Raw genomic sequence first — 18473 nt, forward strand, 5'->3', positions numbered from 1 at the left:
TGTTTCAACCAATCAGACCGAAGCCTCACACCATTTCCTGTGTGGTACGCAGAGTTGTAAGCAGCATTCCGCTGCTCCGCAATTGAAACCTGATTGAAACCACATTGTGGAAAATGTTTGAGTGACTTGACTGGGACAGCGTGTGGTCACTTAATGGCAGAGCCACATGTGTAAGTAATTGCTGCGGGTTTAAAAAAAACACTTAAAGGCTAAAAGCTACAATGCCGCATGCTCGATTGATATGTAAACAGCTTATAGACGACTTTGCGGTTAACAGATCCACACACAGCAGTGACATCCAGACTGTGACTACGGTTATTTGTAATCGTTTCAGCATGTTCCACGTCAGACGGCAGGTATCGTCTGGTGCACCTGATGCCACGATGCGTGTGTCTTTATTCCCTTGACAACCGCGTATCCGATACCAACATCCAGGTAAGCTACTACTGCACTTCACAATGTTGTCATGACGTGTGTGTAGCTGTCTCGCTGTAATTTAACATGTGTGTTTTAAAATATGGTTGAAATTCACTGTTCAGTTAATAGAACCAAATGATAAAACCTATAAAGGCCTATTTGGATGCAGCGATAGTTTGTCAGTGCAGCGGATTAGTATCACTGTACAAAGAAAACATCAAACTTCCGGTCAGCTATTTCAAAGTAAAACGACTGACCCACTATTAACCTTATTTTTGTTTCACACAAAGTTGCAAGGTTTATCATGAGTCATGTGACAAGATAATATGTTCATGATATCATTCAACGATTAATTAGCATTTTCATGTGCTAATTTATTGTATTAATGTAATTTTGTAATTAACAATAACAATAATTAAATTATTTTTAATTACATTATTGTAATTTTGTTCAGGGACCACCATGTCCGTCACCCTGCTGTGGGCCGTGGACGTGTACGGGAGGGTGTACAGTGTCCCCACTGCCGGCCAACGTTGGGAGCGTGCCGATGACTCACTTCTCGAGCTCAAACGCGTCACAGCTGGAAAGGGGCGCTGTTGGGGCATCGGATGTGACCACCATGTTTACCTCAACATGATGCCCCATGAGACCCCCATCCGCTACAAGGAAGAGACCTACGAAAATCAGGTTGGTATGAGTTCACGTGTGGGTATGTTGAAGATGAAACTCCAAAATTCTGATGTTTTTTCCAGAGGTGGAACCCTGTGGACGGCTTCACAGATACGCTGCTTCCCACTGACCGCTGGTCCTGGAGCGATGTGACGGGCATGAACCCTCAGCCGCTCCATGGCTTTCAGTTGCCGTCGCGCAGTTGGGAGTGGGAAGGAGACTGGTATGTGGACCAGAGCTGCGGAGGAGAACCGAGTCAGACTGGGGTGAGTACAAAAACACACCCACCATTTAGCTCCATTGTGGCTTTCGTCTTCTCATTTTCTTTTTTTTTTAAATTTACTTCTTCCTCTGCAGGGTTGGGAATATGCCGTTGATTTCCCCGCTAACTTCTCTCCTGACAAAAAGTGGAACTCGTGCGTGCGTCGTAGACGCTGGATCCGCTACAGAAGATATATAGCACAAGGCACCTGGGCAAAGGTTTGGATGATCCTTTCTTTTTGGGTGCTCTGTCCTGTGCTACCATTAAACAAAAACTATCATATACTTCCTACAGATTCCCTTGGACTATCCCTGGAAGGCTCCCCTGCCTCTCTGTGACATCACATGTGGCGGCTGGGAAATGAGCGATGAGTCTGGGAGATATCCTTACCTCTGGGCAGTGTCCCAACAAGGACAGGTGAGTAGGGTTGCACAATTCATTGAATTTTCAATTGTTTTCCATGGGAGTTATAGGTGCGGGGGAAAAAAAAATTAACCGATATTACGTTTTTATGTCAATATCGGGCAAATAATATTGGTAGGCTGATATTGGCAGACATCCCTAATATTTTAGCACATTTTTTGTTGCCTAAATTAAACAATTTCAAGCATAAAGTTGACTAAATTAAGTCATATACAAATACAAGGCATTAAGAAAATACATTCAAATTGTCACTTAGATGTTACTGTTACTTTAATGTTCGATGAGACAAGCACCAAACAGGCTTATATTGCAGGTTTAAATTATCTCACTGCAGGCACAATAACACAATAATCATAATAATAATAATAATCATTATAATAACACGGGTTGGTGTTGCGGCAAGCTAAAGCTGAACTCTGAACCCTGACGTCACTTCCTGTCCTCCACTATATCGATACACACTAGGCCAAGTTTTATTCATGTCTTAAATTGTCTCTGATTATATCTACTATCGTGTGTCATATGAGTGTAACGGTGAATATGTAGGTTTTAGTTAATGTCTAAAAAAGGATTTAGAACATTTTAAGGTTGTCTATGTGGAAATGTACTTACAGTAACAGTACCAAGTAATCACCATAAACAAGGAATTCATGTATTACATTTTGTAAAAATGGAGTCGCTTGTTATTGTTATTGTCCATCTTGACTATATATACCCAAATATCATCTCATTTCCCATTCATTTACTAGAATTTATTTTTTTTTTGTCGGTTCTAAATCTGGTTTTACCCAAAGGCTTGGTGTAATTAATGAGGTAAAACCCTTCAGACAGGCATCTGTCTTGCTATGGCTTGCTATGCTGACAATTCGAATGTGCGGCCACAAGGGGGCGGCATAACTTCAAGTAATATGCAATGTATAGTTCAGTAACACAAAGGACTTGACTCAACAGCTACAATTGAACAAGTATTAATATACACTATGAATTGTCCATTTGTTTTAGGTGTGGTTCAGGGAGGGCATCCACCCTCGGGTACCAGAGGGCGCCAGTTGGGAGGAGGTAGAGGTGCCCAAGGAGGTAGCCCAATTATCACTTGGGCCGAGGGACCTTCTGTGGGCTGTACTGTGGGATGGGAACCTGATGGTCCGAACAGGCCTCAGCCTGGACAGCCCGACTGGTCAGCTATCACTGTGGACCTTTCTCACCTCAATATTTTTATTAGTAACAAGAATGACATTGGAATTTGCACGGTGCCGGTGAAAGCATCATTTTGTTTCTCCACCAGGCACATCGTGGGTGGAAGTGGAGTCGCCTACAAAGGAAGTTGAAGCCCTCCATGTGGCTGTGGGGGTCAATGTTGTCTGGGTGGTCACTAAGGACTACAAGGTGAGTCACATGATGATAATGATGTCATCATTGTGGGGTTTAAACATCTCATGTCCATGTGGTCTTGCATTCAGGTGTGGTTTAGGCGGGGCGTCAATTCCCATAATCCCTGCGGCTCGGGATGGATCAGCATAGGTGGCGAGATGATGATGGTTGACGTTGGACTCAATGACCAGGTAATATTCATATTTCATCACCTGCACCTTTATCCTGATCATCATCATCATGGGCCCATGCTAACCCCGTATGAAGTATTAACCATCAAAGCTAGTGGTGGCCTTAGACCAGGGGTCTCAAACTCAATTTACCTGGGGGCCACTGGAGCTAGGGTCTTGGCAAGACTGGGTCGCATCAGGTTTTCCAAAAAAAACAAAAAAAAAACGGAAAAATATATAAACTTTTTCAGTGCTTTGGTTCCGATTTTCTACAATAAAAGCTCTGATAAAACATTACACTGTTCTCAAATATCTTAATTTTTGTTTTTCTGCACAAAATAAGATGAAAAATAAATAAACAAATCAAGAATAAAGAAAATACATCAATCAGTAATAAATAAATATTATAATAACAATAAAACGGCAAATAATAAAAACTTAAAAAACCACATATAGTTGGTGGGTAGACAAATTTTTTTTTCAGATTAAAATGAACAAAGCATTATTAGAGCCCTGTAGACATGACAAAACACGACTATAGTCACATTATACTCTTTATTTACAACATATTGCGCAACTGCAGGGTCTTGAGACACATGCTAACTCGCAAACTAGAGAGCTAGCGACCTAAACGGTAGCCTTCAAGTTATTTCCTTTAAACTTAAATTGCCAAAAACTTACCACTTCCACACGGATACGGAGGATAACTATTAAGTTATCAAACGTAATAATTTTTTCTGGGTACATGATACCATACAGCATCCATATCAAACTTGCGCGGGCCGCACTAACATTAAACTTTCATATCAAGGCGGGGGCCTCAAACTAGTGTCCTGCGGGCCACATTTGGCCCGTGGGCCGCGTGTTTGAGACCACTGCCTTAGACTTTTGCACGGCCCCATGTATACATTTTCAGACATGATGTTTGTTAGGCGCCACCTGCACCATCGAATCCCACAGGGTTGACCCTTTCCTTGGATCACATGACATGACATCCAGATCGGGGGTGGGCTCAGAGCCGAGAGGCTTTCACTGTAGATGTCACTGCTAAGGACTTTGCTAGCGTTGCAAACACACGTCTCCCACCCCTCCCCCACTCACTCCTTCAGTCTCAGGCCACCCCGTCTCATATCACACCCCTCCACCCCCTCCGACAGTCCCTGAGTCCTGGGGCTGTCCTGTAACACGAGCACAGGTGGCCTCTCTAGCTAACACTCCTCCATGCCAGTCTTATATATATATATATATACATATATTTATACATACGCCAGACTCTATTCACTCCACTCTGACATATGGGACGCTCCCTAATTAGAAGCTTGTCATCATATCCCATATTTCAGGGTTGCATTTGTGGGTGGGGCTTGTGCGAGCTGGACGCCAGTGTTACAATATATGGCCTTATAAAGTAACGGCTGCTTCTTGTGTCTTGCTAATTCATTTGGTGGCTCATTTTTCAATATGAATTTTTTTTGTATTGCAGTTTCTGCAAACCTGGTCTATATGTAAAACTAAATAAAACACATTTTCAAACCTTTTCTGTATCAGGTTTGGGCTGTCGGTGAGGATCGCAGCCTGTATTTCCGAATGGGTGTGACACCTTCGGAACCAAGTGGGAACGGCTGGATCCCCGTTTCGGCCCAGTGGGGCAACAACAAGGAAGCTGCCCCTCCCAGGTCTGGATGCATATTTAAACCTCCTCTTGCTTTCTGGTATAATCTCTAATGTTAACGGGTCGGTTTTGACCCATGTATTAAATCAGCTATAAAATACACTAAAAACAATAAGTTACCATCAAATTTGCTTCTCATCTCTTGGTTACCTTCTTAGGCTTCCTCATCCATGAAAATATTGGTTTTAATACTTTTGGTGTGGGCGAGTCTGCCTTTTTTTTGTCACTATACCCCTTTATTTCAATTTCCAAAAATGGTAAAATGAACCTCAAAAGATATTCATATTAATAAATTGAAGGTTCTTTTGTTACCTGGCTATCACTGAGGGCTATAGAACATATCTCTTAAATCAATTAGTTTATTTATTTTCTCATTTTAGTATTAATCACTAAAGAAACATTTATGGTGTTTGGGTCAATTTTGACCCATATATTAATAATAATAATAATACACAGTCCTGTAGTTATTATTGTCAAATGCCTATTAGCTGGTGACTTAATTGATACTGATTGATGGCTGATCAATCGGAGTATCCCTGGTGGCATTTAGAAAAAAATTTGCTGGTTATATTAGACTTGTCAAATCTGCCCGGCAACAAGTGTCTTAATTTTTCTATTGGTCTAAAGGGCAGTTTTTGTTGCGCTCAAGGAACTCCTAGCAACAAGTGGGCCCTTGTCAATAGTGTAGACTTAGCCTAGCAACAAGTGTGCAGTTTTTTCATTGACTTGATTGGTCGTAACTGAACATTCATTTTCTACCGCTTATCCTCACAAGGGTCACAGGGGTGCTGGAGCCTATCCCAGCTGTCTTTTGGGCAAGAGGCGGGGTACACCCTGGACTGGTTGCCAGCCAGTGATTGAACATTATGACCCAATTTTTTCTCTATCTTATGGGCCAGTTATGCTAATCCCTATGCTAACAAAAGTTGTTAATGAACTTGTAAAGTTGCTAATGAATTGTGTTATCCAAATATCAACATGTGACTGACGGAATAACTTGTCTTTTTCCGTAAGGGATGACTTCAGGAACCAGCTGACAGAAGCCACCCAAGGCTCCGTGCTGAGTTGCACTGATTCCGATTCAGAGCTTGGCCCGACTGAGCCTGCAAACAGCCCGCCGGTCCTGGAGGCGGCCGACCCCTCCGTCGTCCTCCTAGGGGAAGCCGACGCGGCCCCCGTACACTCAGAAGACACTCGCACGGCTCCCAAATCGTTCATCCCTGCGAGCGACAGCTTCATCAACAGTCTCGTGTCGGACCGCGACAAAGCATCCACGCCCCAACAAACCATCAAACCTCAAGAGGAAGGGGTCCGGTCTTCCCCAGCACAGATCCTCATGAGTCCTGATGCTGCAGGGCCCGGCACCCCTTGGAGTAACGTGGACCTGGAAGGGGCAGAGGCGTGTAGAAGCGCACAAGCAGTGAGGGCTTGCTCCAGCAATAGCGGCTGCGCCCCCTATGGACTGGGTCTAGATGGCTCGCACAGGGTCGGGGACGAGGAAGGTCCCGTGTGGGCTTGGATCTCTGGAGGGGGCTGCAATGTGGATGCCTGCTCTCGAATCAGCTGGCTCAGCGCTACAGGTCAGTAGGACAGCTTCGTGCATTTGAATGAATCGTGTATCAGAGTTTGATCTATGTATGTATGTATGTATGTATGTATGTACGTATGTACGTCCACTTTTCTATGTTGTGTTGTTTACATACTGCAGCATGTGCTAAGATGCCATGTGCCATCTTTGTGGTTGTCTCCACATCTGTCTGACTGCCCACCATGTATGTTTGTGCATGTGTCAGGTCCCCTGGTCAGCTCCTTGTCACTGACCCCAGTGCAGTCTTCAGCATGGAGCCAACAGGAGCACAAAGAAGATATCCGTAAGAAACCTCTGGAAAGGAGCAATGTAAGGACTACTTTTACCGTTTTTTTTAATCCTCCCCCACACTCCTATCTTGCTAATAGTAGACAATAATAGACATCTCCTACGCCTCCAACAGTCCGTATGGGTGCGGAAAGGCGTACTACGATGGTGGAGAGACTGGAAGCCTCAGCGGTGGGTGGATGTGGGTGTGGCTTTGGAGCAGTCCACCAAACTGGACGGGAAGAAGGACAGCATTTTCTTTGTTTACTATACGCACTATGATGAAAAAAAGGTTATTAATGTATATTTTTGGTTAATATATTGGTAATGGTTTAGTTTCATTTGAACATGCATCAGATTACAATTGAATGCATCACATAATCAGTTCACAGTTCCACATGTCCAAAAGGAGTAGGAAGAAGCAAAGCTTATTAAATCCTACCCCTCCATCTGGTACTTTTACAATCAAGTAACAAGTAACTGTTACATTTGTTCACTTCCTGCTTTCCTTTTTTTAATTATTATTTTTTTATATTTTTTGTCACATACCGAATTACGAGGTGATATGACCATGCAATGACATAATGGGTACCATAGTAACTGTCTGTCATGTCTGTTCCTGCTTTCCTAATATAGTTTAGTTTTTTTTTAATATTTTTTTGTCATGTACCGAAGTACTTTCCTAATATAGTTGAATTTAAAAAAATTGTTTTGTTTTCTATTTTTAATGTTATTTTTGTCATGTACCGAAGTACTTTCCTAATATAGTTTAATTAAAAAAACATTTTTTGTTTTTATTTTCTATTTTTAATTTTTATTTTATTTTTGTCATGTACCGAAGTATTTTCCTAATATAGTTTAATTTAAAAAAAAAGTTTTTATTTTTTTTTTTTATTTTATTTTTGCCATGTACCGAAGTACTTTCCTAATATAGTTGAATTAAAAAAAAAATTTGATTTTTATTTTATTTTTGTCATGTACCGAAGTACTTTCCTAATACTGTTTAATTTAAAAAAAAACGTTTTTATTTTGTTTTTTTAATTTCTATTTTATTTTTGTCATGTACTGAAGTACTTTCCTAATAGTTTAATTAAAAAAAATGTTTTTATTTAGTTTTTTTAATTTTTATTTTATTTTTGTCATGTACTGAAGTACTTTCCTAATAGTTTAATTTAAAAAATATATATTTTTAATTTTTTTATTTTATTTTTGTCATGTACCAAAGTACTTTCCTAATATAGTTTAATTTAAAAACATGTTTTTGTTTTTTTCTATTTTACATTTTTTTATTTATTTTTGTCATGTACCGAAGTACTTTCCTAATATAGTTTAATTTAAAAAAATGTTTTCGTTTTTTTCTATTTTTAATTATTTTTTTTTTTTTGTCATGTACCGAAGTACAAGGTGATATGACCCTACAGTGACATAATGGGTACCATAATAACTGTCAATATAGTGATATATATTCACCTGAGAGAGGTGCAACATTCCCATTGTCGCTCTTATCTTCCAGTACCTTCACGTCTTCATCAATGAAGTAACGGCGTTGGTTCCAGTGGTGCAGGACTGCCATTATGCGTTTGCCGTGTACACCGGTCAGAGGACCAGACATAGGTGTCCCCTGCTCCTGTCAGCCCAAAGCGAACAGGACATGGACGATTGGGTAAGAATGGACGTGAAGCTCGTTAACAAGTCATCATGTTGACACGTTTGTGTTGTTTCTGCCGTTGTAGTTGACCTTGTTGTCTGACTGTTGCTGCGAGTGTCGAGGGATCACACGTCCGCCATCCAGACAGGCTCTGTGGTCCACGACAGCCAAAGGGGACGTTTTTGTCCATGAGCCGTCCTTCTCCCTGGAGGCCGCCACCCACACGGTGACATGTGACCTCATGTGAGAATGCGTTATGTTATATTCCAGCTAACATGCTAACAGCTTGTGGAGTAACCTGGCTTCTAACACGCTGATGTGTGGTGCTGCAGGTTCTGGCGTCAGGTCCCGGGTCACATGCGCTGTGTAGAGTCTAACAGTCTCGGGCTGGTGTGGGGCATCGGGTGGGATGGCACGGCCTGGGTGTACAGTGGGAGCGCTGGGCAACAGGCCACCCCGGGTAAAAATGGCTTCCCTTTATTTTCCCACGTTTTGGATAGCAACATACGACACTGCAGTTGCCTCTAATATTGGCTACATAACAAACTTAGAAACTACAACTTATAGCTTATTGTTACATTAATAATGGCCCTGGGCATTACACTCGTAATCTGCAGGACAATTATTGATCATTTATTTTAATAAACACTTGTGAACTTATTCATCATGCAGGTGACGTACACCAGCAGACTGATGTCAGGAGCGTGCACGTGTATGAGAACCAAAGATGGAACCCCGTGACAGGATACACTGACAAGTAAGACCACCATCTTCAATATGACAAGGAATATATATATATATATATATACACACACACACACACACCTAGCATTTGGCTGACTGTGGGGGTGTTTGGGGGGGTTCTCCTACCAGAGGACTTCCCACTGACCGCCCCATGTGGAGTGACGAGATCGGCCTGAAGGAGTGCACCAAAGGCAACACGCAACCACCCTCGCCTCAGTGGTCATGGGTAAGTGGGGGCTCTGAATTGGGGAGGGGGGTGACCTCATTTCTTATTTTTATTTCATTTCATGAAATGTCATTACTTATTTAATAAGAAATAATAATAGAATTTCAGAACTGCATTGTGTTGTCATTGACTAATATTTACATTTGTTTAATGATTTGAAACATTTTAGTGTGACACACATGCAAAATAATAAAAAATAAATATAAAAATTTAAATTTTTATTTTAAGAATTAAAATTAAAATAATATTTTATAAATAAAATAAAAAATATAAATATTAAAATTTATTTTTTTTTAAATCCAATATTTTATTTTATTAAAAAATATATAAAATATAAAATAATATATATATTATAACATAAAATATTATTTTAATTTTTTAAATTATTTTTATATTTACATTTTTTATTTTATTTTGCATGTTAATCACACTTAAATGTTTCAGATCATTAAACAAATATTAGATCATTAAACAAATATTAAACAATATTAAACAAATATTAGTCAATGACAACACAATGCAGTTTTATTATTATTATTATTATTATTATTATTATTATTATTAAGGGAGAAAAAAAAGCCTACATGGTCCTGTGTGGGGAAACAACCATTCTCCTTCAGGTTTTTTTGGTAGATGGCAACAAGTCTTCCAGGTCCTGAAGCAGCAAAACGGTCCCAGACCATCACACTACCACCACCATATTTTACTGTTGATATGATGATCTTTTTCTGAAATGTGGTGTTACTTTTACGGCGGATTTAATGGGACGCACACCTTCCAACAAGTTCAACCACAGACTACTTTGGATGTTGTTGTGGGGTCTTTTGTGACCTTTTGGATTGACCGGCCACTCCAGAGAAGGTTCGCCACTGTTCCATGTTTTCACTATTTGTGGATAATGACTCTCACTGTGGTTTGCTGGAGTCCCGAAGCTTGGCTAATGGTATTATAACCTGTTCCTGGCTGATAGATTTGTTATGTTTTAACTCAGATACCTCCCTGTGTCCCAGGTGTCCGAGTGGTCCGTGGACCACACTGTTCCTGGAGGGACGGACAAAGAAGGATGGCAGTATGCGGCGGATTTTCCTACGTATGTATCTGTTATTTTTTTATTTTATTTTACCTCCAAATAGGAGGGGTTGTTATTGACATTGGGGGAGTGAGACACCAGATCCAGCAGGGGGCGGCGTGCCGCCTAATTTACTGTATTTTGGTCTTCCCTGTAGAACATTCCATGGCCACAAAACCATGAAGGACTTTGTACGACGTAGACGATGGTCAAGGTAACTCCACCCACAAACTCCACGCACCAAATGACCAGATGTTCATCAGATGTTCTGACGTGTGCAGAAAGTGTAAGACCACCTTGAGAGGGCCATGGCAGCAGGTCCCGCCTATTCCTTTGAGTGACATCTCTCTGATGCCGTGCCTGGCTCAAAGCAAGATGGAGCAGGTCCCCCTGTGGGCCCTCAGCGACAAGGGGGACGTGCTGTGTCGGCTCGGGGTCACCACCCAGAACCCCGCGGTGAGGGAGAACACGTTCATGAGCGTGTGGGCTCATGTGCTTACTTTCACTTTCACTTTCGCTCTGATGTGATGGCACAGGGCACCTCATGGCTCCACGTGGGTACGGACCAGCCCTTCAAGTCCATCTCCATAGGTGGGGCCAATCAGGTGTGGGCCATCGCCAAGGACGGAGCGGTCTTCTACAGGGGCTCCGTGTCCCCCCACAACCCTGCAGGAGAATGCTGGTACCACATCCCGTCTCCGTCCAGGCAGACGTTGAGACAAGTGTCTGTGGGTCGCACTTCTGTGTTTGCTGTGGATGAAAACAGTAAGTCATCAAAAGCAGAGGTGCCATTTTTTTTTTTTTACAAATTTGTTTGAAGAACCTTCTCTCTGGTGAATGACCTCAGGTAACCTGTGGTACAGACAAGGCCTCACTCCCAGCTACCCTCAGGGGTCCGCTTGGGAGCTCATCTCCAACAACGTCACCAAAGTCTCTGTGGGACCTCTGGACCAGGTTAGAAGCACCACAGAGGTTCATGCATGTTGCAGATGATGATGTTTTTTTGGGTTTTTTTTTTTCCATGACGCAGCTGTGGATCATAGCAGACGGAATGCCGGGCTTCCCCGGTGAGACTCCTGGAGCAGTCTGCCACAGACTTGGTGTGGGACCTATGCAGCCTAAAGGTCAACACTGGGACTACGGAATTGGGGTATGTGGACAAAAGTATATGGACATACTGCTGTTTCGATACATGACCACTTGTCCCAATACTTTTTTTTTCCTCATTCCAGGGAGGTTGGGAGCACATCAGCGTGAGGGCCAACTCAGTGGAGGCTCCTCGCACCCAGCACCCCCTCCCAGTCGGCCCCTCCCGCAGCCCGCAAACTCTGACGAGAGCCAACGGGAACGCTATGGTGGGTGTTTAAGCTCCCTTCCGAGTAATGCTCCTTTGTTTGTGCCTGGATCCACATTGGTCTACTTGGTCCCTGTGACGGGAATGCACAAATGGAATATGAGGCATTTATGTGCAGTGCATGAACGTTTTAGTGTTGGTTTTAATTCACAACACACAAAGTTAACATCTGTTTAGTGTTTTAAGGGCTGAGGCACCAAACATTTCTCCTTTTGTCTTAGCGTGTTATTTATTATGCATGTTATTTATTTTACTCATGTTTGTCTTATTTTTTGTGTCCGTTTTTTCATTTTAGTTTTCCCAAAATGTGACATATGTATAAAAGCAACAGAGAAATTATGGTGGTAAAAGTACATTAAATGGCCTCACGGATTCTGCAATAATATTAATAATGATAAATTATCTTCCTGCTCATGTTATATGCAACGGCAACTGCTCCTGTTAACTGAACTGAAACTTTATCTTTCACTGCGAGGCAATCGAATGTGGAATAAAAGAATGAAGAAAACCATTGCTTTATGTGCAAGTGCTTGCAAAACGAAGGTAGGCAAATTCCACATGAGTTCATTTGCATTTATTTTCATATTAAACGGTGTAATTATAAACATTTCATTCAATGACACTAATGCATGATTCATGTGAAACAAGTAAAAATATCCCCAATTCCCACCCCAAAAAATCAACAGGGACAGCATTAATCCATGATTCATAGCCACTATGATATGTTCCCGTGATCGTCTTGGCTTGCGCTCACAGGGGAGAAAAAAAAACAAAAAAAAGTCCCTACCTACTCACATGAGGGTCATATCCCCCATTAACAGTAAAACAAAAACTATTTACACACATCAGTACACTTAAGTTACTTTTGTCAAATGTGCAATATTAAGCAAATGTGTCGTCCAGGAGAAGTCCTTTTAAATATTTTCAACTATGAGGACACAGTCATCGTCTTGATAGGTCAAAATATTTAACATTGAGTTGTTAGGAGGAGAGTGTATTACCCAGTTTTTACTGCATCATTGGATAGGACACAACACACGCATACAGTCACTGAGATGATTGACAGCCAGCTAAATGAACAACTGAGTGGGCAGAAGTGGTACAAAATCCCCCTCACAGGTTCTTTGGGCATCAAATTTCTATTAAATTCCAAATGTCATTGGAAAAAATAATCAATTAAATTAAAACAAATTAAAATCACTAAAAAATAATAAAAAAAAACAACACCTATATGTAAAATTAAAACAAAATAAACTAAAAAAAAATCTATGAAAATTAAGTAAAAAAACAAATGAAGAGAAAGAAAAGCCCAAATAAAAGAAAAACCTAGAAGTAAAATTAAAACAAAACAAGCTAAAGCAAAATCTATGAAAATGTATTAAGTAGGAAAACAAAACAAATGAAGAGAAAGAAAAGCCCAAATCAAATAAAGATAAAAAAAAACCAAAAATGCTAAACAGTAGCTTTGTGTTCATGTCAGAAGTGTTGATTAATGCCGCAGTGATTCTAGTTTAGTGAGCAGCTGCTCACCAGGTCATCCTATCAATTCATCCATCCCTAAATACAAATCCATTGCACATTTTTCATTTTTATACAAAACATCTCCGACATCTTGATTTGGACGTTTCAAAATAAAAGTCAAAGTTTGGTAGTGACATTAAAAAGGGCCCAGACCCCACATCAGCTGGCCAAAATTAGAATTAGAAAACTATTTTGTCCTTTTAAATGTTTTCACCGTCATCACTGAGGTCTCAAAGCACAACATGAAGGTACATGCGTGTCATTATGGAAGGGGGAGGGGGGGGGGGGGGTGAGACAGAGAGAAGCCAGCCATTCAGTCATTGTTGGCAAGCTGTAAGCCGTCTGGTTAGGAAGATGCTACACAGACAAGTTCTTCTCCAACTAGTTAGGAGTATTGAAGATGACTACCAAAACAAAAGGCAACTGTAAAAAAAAAAAAAAACGCAGACGAACAATGATAAATATTCAATTCAAAGAGCTTATTCCTATTTGTAGTGTACTTTTCCAAAAATATTCCTTGTTTTTGGTGACAGTGAAGTAGAAGGAAAAAGCAGCCCAACGTTCAGTAGGAATACGCCTGATGAGGTCTTACAGCCCAGCATTACCATGCTTGACCCGCTATGTGGAATTGCGCACGTGTAGAAACACAGAGAGAGACGGAGAGAGCTGATGATGATGATGATGATGAGGCTCAGGAATAGGCTCCGCCCCCCTGGGGACGAAATGTCTTTTGTCCTTTTCCCATCTGGCTCTAATCCCCAAAGTGCAAGTGTTAAAGTTGGAGCGTGTCCTGATGGTTTTGTTAGTCCTTTTCTCCATCTTCACTGCTCCCTGAAGGCAACACAACACCACACTGTTACACACGGACCAACATTGGACTTCCCTGACTGTCTACTGGATGTCGGAGATTGCTAAAAATAATCTGTCATCTGCTTTACTTTAGAGCTACTACTACTACAAACTAAAATGTACTGTGCTGCTCGAGAATTAGCGAGGAAAGGGTAACTCTTTTGCAGGAGCCAATCAGGAGCCACCAGGGCACTCACACCAAGCTTGTCAACCCTTTGGAAATCACGCGTACTTATTACTCAATAGAACGGTCTGGCTCACGGCGTCATCTTATAAAGAACACTTAACTCATCACACAGCAACTTAACACTCAAAAGGTACCAGTAATAAATATACAAACATGCACCAGTATGAGTTTAAAACGGGGGGAAAAAAACAACGTTTTCCCATAATGCATTGCATCTGGTCATTGAGGTGCTGCAATGACAAGTCTCCCTCTGGTGGACAAAGGGGGCAATGCTGAGCCATCCATCCATTTTCCTCCAATGAAAAGCATTATGGGTAAACACTTTTCCCCCCCATTTTATTGGTACATGTTTTGAGTGTTAAGTTGCTGTGTGACAAATATAGTGTTCTTTCATGAGTCAGACTATTATATTGAGTAATGAATTTCCAATGGATTGTCAAGCTCATGCGGTTTTTCATAGCTCATGATTGGCTCCTGTCAAATAGAATCAGTTTTTTTACATGGACGTGTGGTTTCTATGTGGTACAGCTTATATGTACAAATGTGTTTTCCTCTAAATGTAGTGGGTGTGGCTTCTACACAGGAATTTACAGTAGCTACGTATAGATGGGCGTAAGTGTATTGTCAGGTCCACTTGCCTCCTTGCTCCATGTCCGAGTCTGTGAGGTGCGTCAAGGAGAAGCTAGCGATGCTGGCCGGCGAGATGGTGAAGCGAGAGTAGTTGGACGAGGTGCTCCAGCCGGACGCCGCCATGAGGGGTGGAGTAGAGATGCTTTTGGGTGGGATGTCTTTGTGCGTCTTGGAGGGGAAGGCGGGTGCGGAAGGGAAGTCATCATCCCACTCAAAACCGCCACCTGCAGGAGGAGGTGAGAAGATGTTGAAACGCGTGTCCCCAATGATCTGTTTGTCTCCTTTCTTCGTACTTCTTAAAGTGCGCCCTGAACGGGGTTGTGTGTGCGTTTCTTTGTTATGGCTGCAAAATAACCCACTACCACACTAAAATTCAAATTGAATGGATCACTTAAGGGTTAAGGACGGTTACCTTCTTCATCTGTGGAGCTTTCAGAGTTAGTAAAGCGGTTCAGGTAGCTAGAACTTGACACGGGGCTGCTGAACTCTGGTGTGTGGTTGTTAGAACCTGAGGAGTGGTCACCCAGTTCCTTGGTGGGTGTCTCCTAGAAATCAGAAAATCTTATTCAGAATGATTCGTAAAAACCCAGGTAGCAATGGAAGAGAGAGTTTACCTGGTCAAACAGGTAGACGGTGACGTCATCAAAGAAGGACACGGCTCTTCTGGCGGTCTCGGCATGAGATGTTGGGGATGAAGCCTCGATGTTGAGAGTAGGTTTCAACAAGCTCCTCAGGTTCTTTGAATCGCTATCATCCGAGATGATGAGCGGTACTGTGTGCACGCCATCGTCCTCGCTGTCTGAGCTGGAGCTGTGCAGCTGGTAGGCATGGACGTCTTCATCGGAGTCATCGCTGTTTTCGTTCTCCTCATCAGCATCCGCTCCATCCTCAAGGCCATCCGGACCCAAGCCGTCCCGCCTGCCCAGGTAACGGCCTTCCACATCAGGCTCTTTTATTTTGTGGCCCTCGCCAGCACAAGTCCTGGTAAGCTTGGCATGAATGCCACCATCAGTAGATGGGAGTGGACTGGAGAGTATAGAATGGTCTGGATCACCAAAAGAGTCTGGTTTATCTCCACTGGGACTGGGCCAGCTGAGGGATCGTTGGATATTTGAGTGTCCTTCTGGATTTGGATCTACTTTGACATTACCCTGAGCAGCAGCAGTAAATTCTTGCATAGGCAGTAGAGAATCCAAACTACTCTCCGCCGGTTTTTCCTGTTGACGACCAGCAGCAGCAGCACTGCTATCGTTGGTGGAGTCCCTCAGCGATGTGACTTCAGCTAAAACTTCTACGTTCGTTTCTTCACATTTCTTCTCCGGCTCTGATTCGTTGTCTGAGAAGTAGGCGGAGTCTCTGTAGTTGGTGCTCATGAGCGGTTCATCGGCGAGAACGACACAGGTCAGATCCTCAGTGGGAGAGTCTAGAGTGCCTTCGGCTTCAGAGATGACTATCTCTGGCGGAACCAGATTTATCACAGCGGTCGGTTCTTCAGTTTCTTTTTGCTTTTGGGCTACACTTGGGGCATCTTTTACAGGGGACAGGTCTTTATCCTCATTAGGCTGAGAGTTCCACTCAGGAGACTCCAGGTTCTCCGTCTCATAGCCACTGTCAGATATTTTATACGGCGGTTGGAGTTTGTGCTGATCGCCGAGCCTGTGAATGTCAAGGGAGTCCAAAGAGTCTGGTGTCTCAGCTGAATGGTCTACAGTTGGCAGAGTAGTGGAGATGCTGTCCTCTAGTAAACTGTCTTGGCTGATCTGGTCCAAGGACGGTCCAGAGACTAACAGAGACTGTTGTTCATGAGTATCCATGAAGGATTCTTCGTGGTCAGACAATGCTGTTTCCGTTCCTATGTCTGCATCCTCAATGAGTTCACTCAAAAAATCATGGCTCGTTTGATCGTCAACAGACGCTTGGACTAGCGACTTCTCGGGTATGAGTTGTTGAGCTCTGCTGTTTGAGGTTCCAAAATCACGCTCAAGGCTGGAAAGTTTGGCATTTGTGCACAAAATGTCTGGAGTGGCACTTTCAGAGAAAATGGGAATGTGATCACCAGGCTGACTAACAAGATCAAACCTCTCAGAGGTAGGATCCGGATCCAAATCAGAGCTCGTGTATCTGTCTGAGGATTGGAGCAGAGCAAGATCCTCTGTGGAAGAACGGTTACTAACTGGCAGTTGGTTGCTTGTGTCATCTTCTGTCATAATTGTAATCGAAGGCACCACGGTTTCCGTTTCTACCCGAAAAGGATTATGTGCCCCAAAGTTGGTACTTGATGATTCTAAAAGTCCATTTGTTGGGGATGTGCTACTCCATGCAGGCGTTAAGTAAGTATCTACTGTGTTTAAGCTGCCATAAGTGTCAGGGTTGTCCCAAGAGCCCATTTTGAAGGTGTCCTCCGGTTCATGGATTACACCGGGTGATAAAAAATTCTGAAACCTTGTACCATCTTTCATCAGATTATGTTCTTTAAGAAACATAAAATTCTCTGCCAGTTTTTCAGTGTTCAGAAGCCTCTTCACATCAGTGCTGTCACTCTCCACTGAGTCCTCCTCCAGAGTCCGGTAAGTGGCTTCTGAACCACCCCCTAAAAAAGAATCCCGTGCATTTAAGTCCTGTACGTCCACAGGAGTATTACTACAGAAAGGGTTCCCGTTGCGCTCTGGAAGATCCGCTAAATCCTGTCTCCAAGAAAGAGAGTCCTCCAGCTTGGACTCTCCCTCGGTGAAAATATTGGTGTGGTATGGACTGTCATTTTCAAGAGAGGACCAGATGTGACTATCGGGCAAATAGGAATCCTTGGAGTCGATACTGTGGTGAAAAAAGTCTGCCTCAGTGCTAGATTCATCCAAACGAACATCTTGAAGGACAATAAAGTCTTGCTGGCTTGAAGTGAAGTCTGTGTTTTGAGTGCTTTCTCCTGCTTGTTCTTCTAACTGTATGTAATAAGCGTTGCCATTAGATGGCTTGTGGGCATCAAACACTGGTACAATCCCAGGGATCCCCGAAGGAGCGTTCCCACTACTAGCAGCTGCTGATCTGGCCACGGGATCCGGGAAGTGGGCCTGGATGTCTTCGGTGGAAACGGGAAAGAACATGCTGTGGTAGTTGACCGTTGTGTCCACGCCTGCATGGGAATGGCTGCCGTCATAATGGTCATGTTTGGCCGCCTCCCAAACGTACTCAAAACTTAGTCCTTTGCTAGTCTCGGTGACAGTTAACACCTCGTCGATATCTTGCTGCAAGGCATCGTCACCAAACTGCTCCAGGATGGGGAAGGAGGAGTGGCTGACAGTGGTCTGTCGTGTGGAAACATTGGGCTTGAGGGCATCCCAGCGTTGATCAAAGTCATCTTCTATGTCCTTTTGGCCTTGCATGCGCAGATAGATGAGCAAGCGGTGCA

At 42.7% G+C, this 18473-nt stretch overlaps 1 protein-coding gene across 1 annotated transcript; it reads left to right on the forward strand.

Annotated features, from left to right (window-relative positions):
* The first annotated feature begins 30 nt into the window (after window positions 1-30).
* Window positions 31-17962, forward strand: tecpr1b (tectonin beta-propeller repeat containing 1b). The gene is made up of 27 exons (XM_078797031.1): window positions 31-170; window positions 335-435; window positions 872-1104; window positions 1170-1352; window positions 1444-1566; window positions 1643-1765; window positions 2774-2948; window positions 3057-3157; window positions 3232-3333; window positions 4861-4988; window positions 5999-6564; window positions 6778-6881; window positions 6976-7131; window positions 8353-8502; window positions 8573-8730; window positions 8820-8947; window positions 9160-9244; window positions 9361-9457; window positions 10468-10547; window positions 10684-10740; window positions 10808-10982; window positions 11063-11291; window positions 11374-11480; window positions 11557-11676; window positions 11759-11881; window positions 17566-17634; window positions 17700-17962. Exons 3-26 carry the CDS (start codon window positions 880-882, stop codon window positions 17614-17616), a joined length of 3546 nt encoding a protein of 1181 aa, XP_078653157.1. The 5' UTR covers window positions 31-170; window positions 335-435; window positions 872-879; the 3' UTR covers window positions 17617-17634; window positions 17700-17962.
* The last annotated feature ends 511 nt before the right edge of the window (window positions 17963-18473 follow it).

The sequence above is a fragment of the Doryrhamphus excisus genome, linkage group LG16, assembly GCF_037039965.1.
Source record: "Doryrhamphus excisus strain RoL-2023G ecotype Guam linkage group LG16, RoL_Dexc_Guam_v1.1, whole genome shotgun sequence".
In the NCBI taxonomy this organism is placed as follows: Eukaryota; Metazoa; Chordata; class Actinopteri; order Syngnathiformes; family Syngnathidae; genus Doryrhamphus; species Doryrhamphus excisus.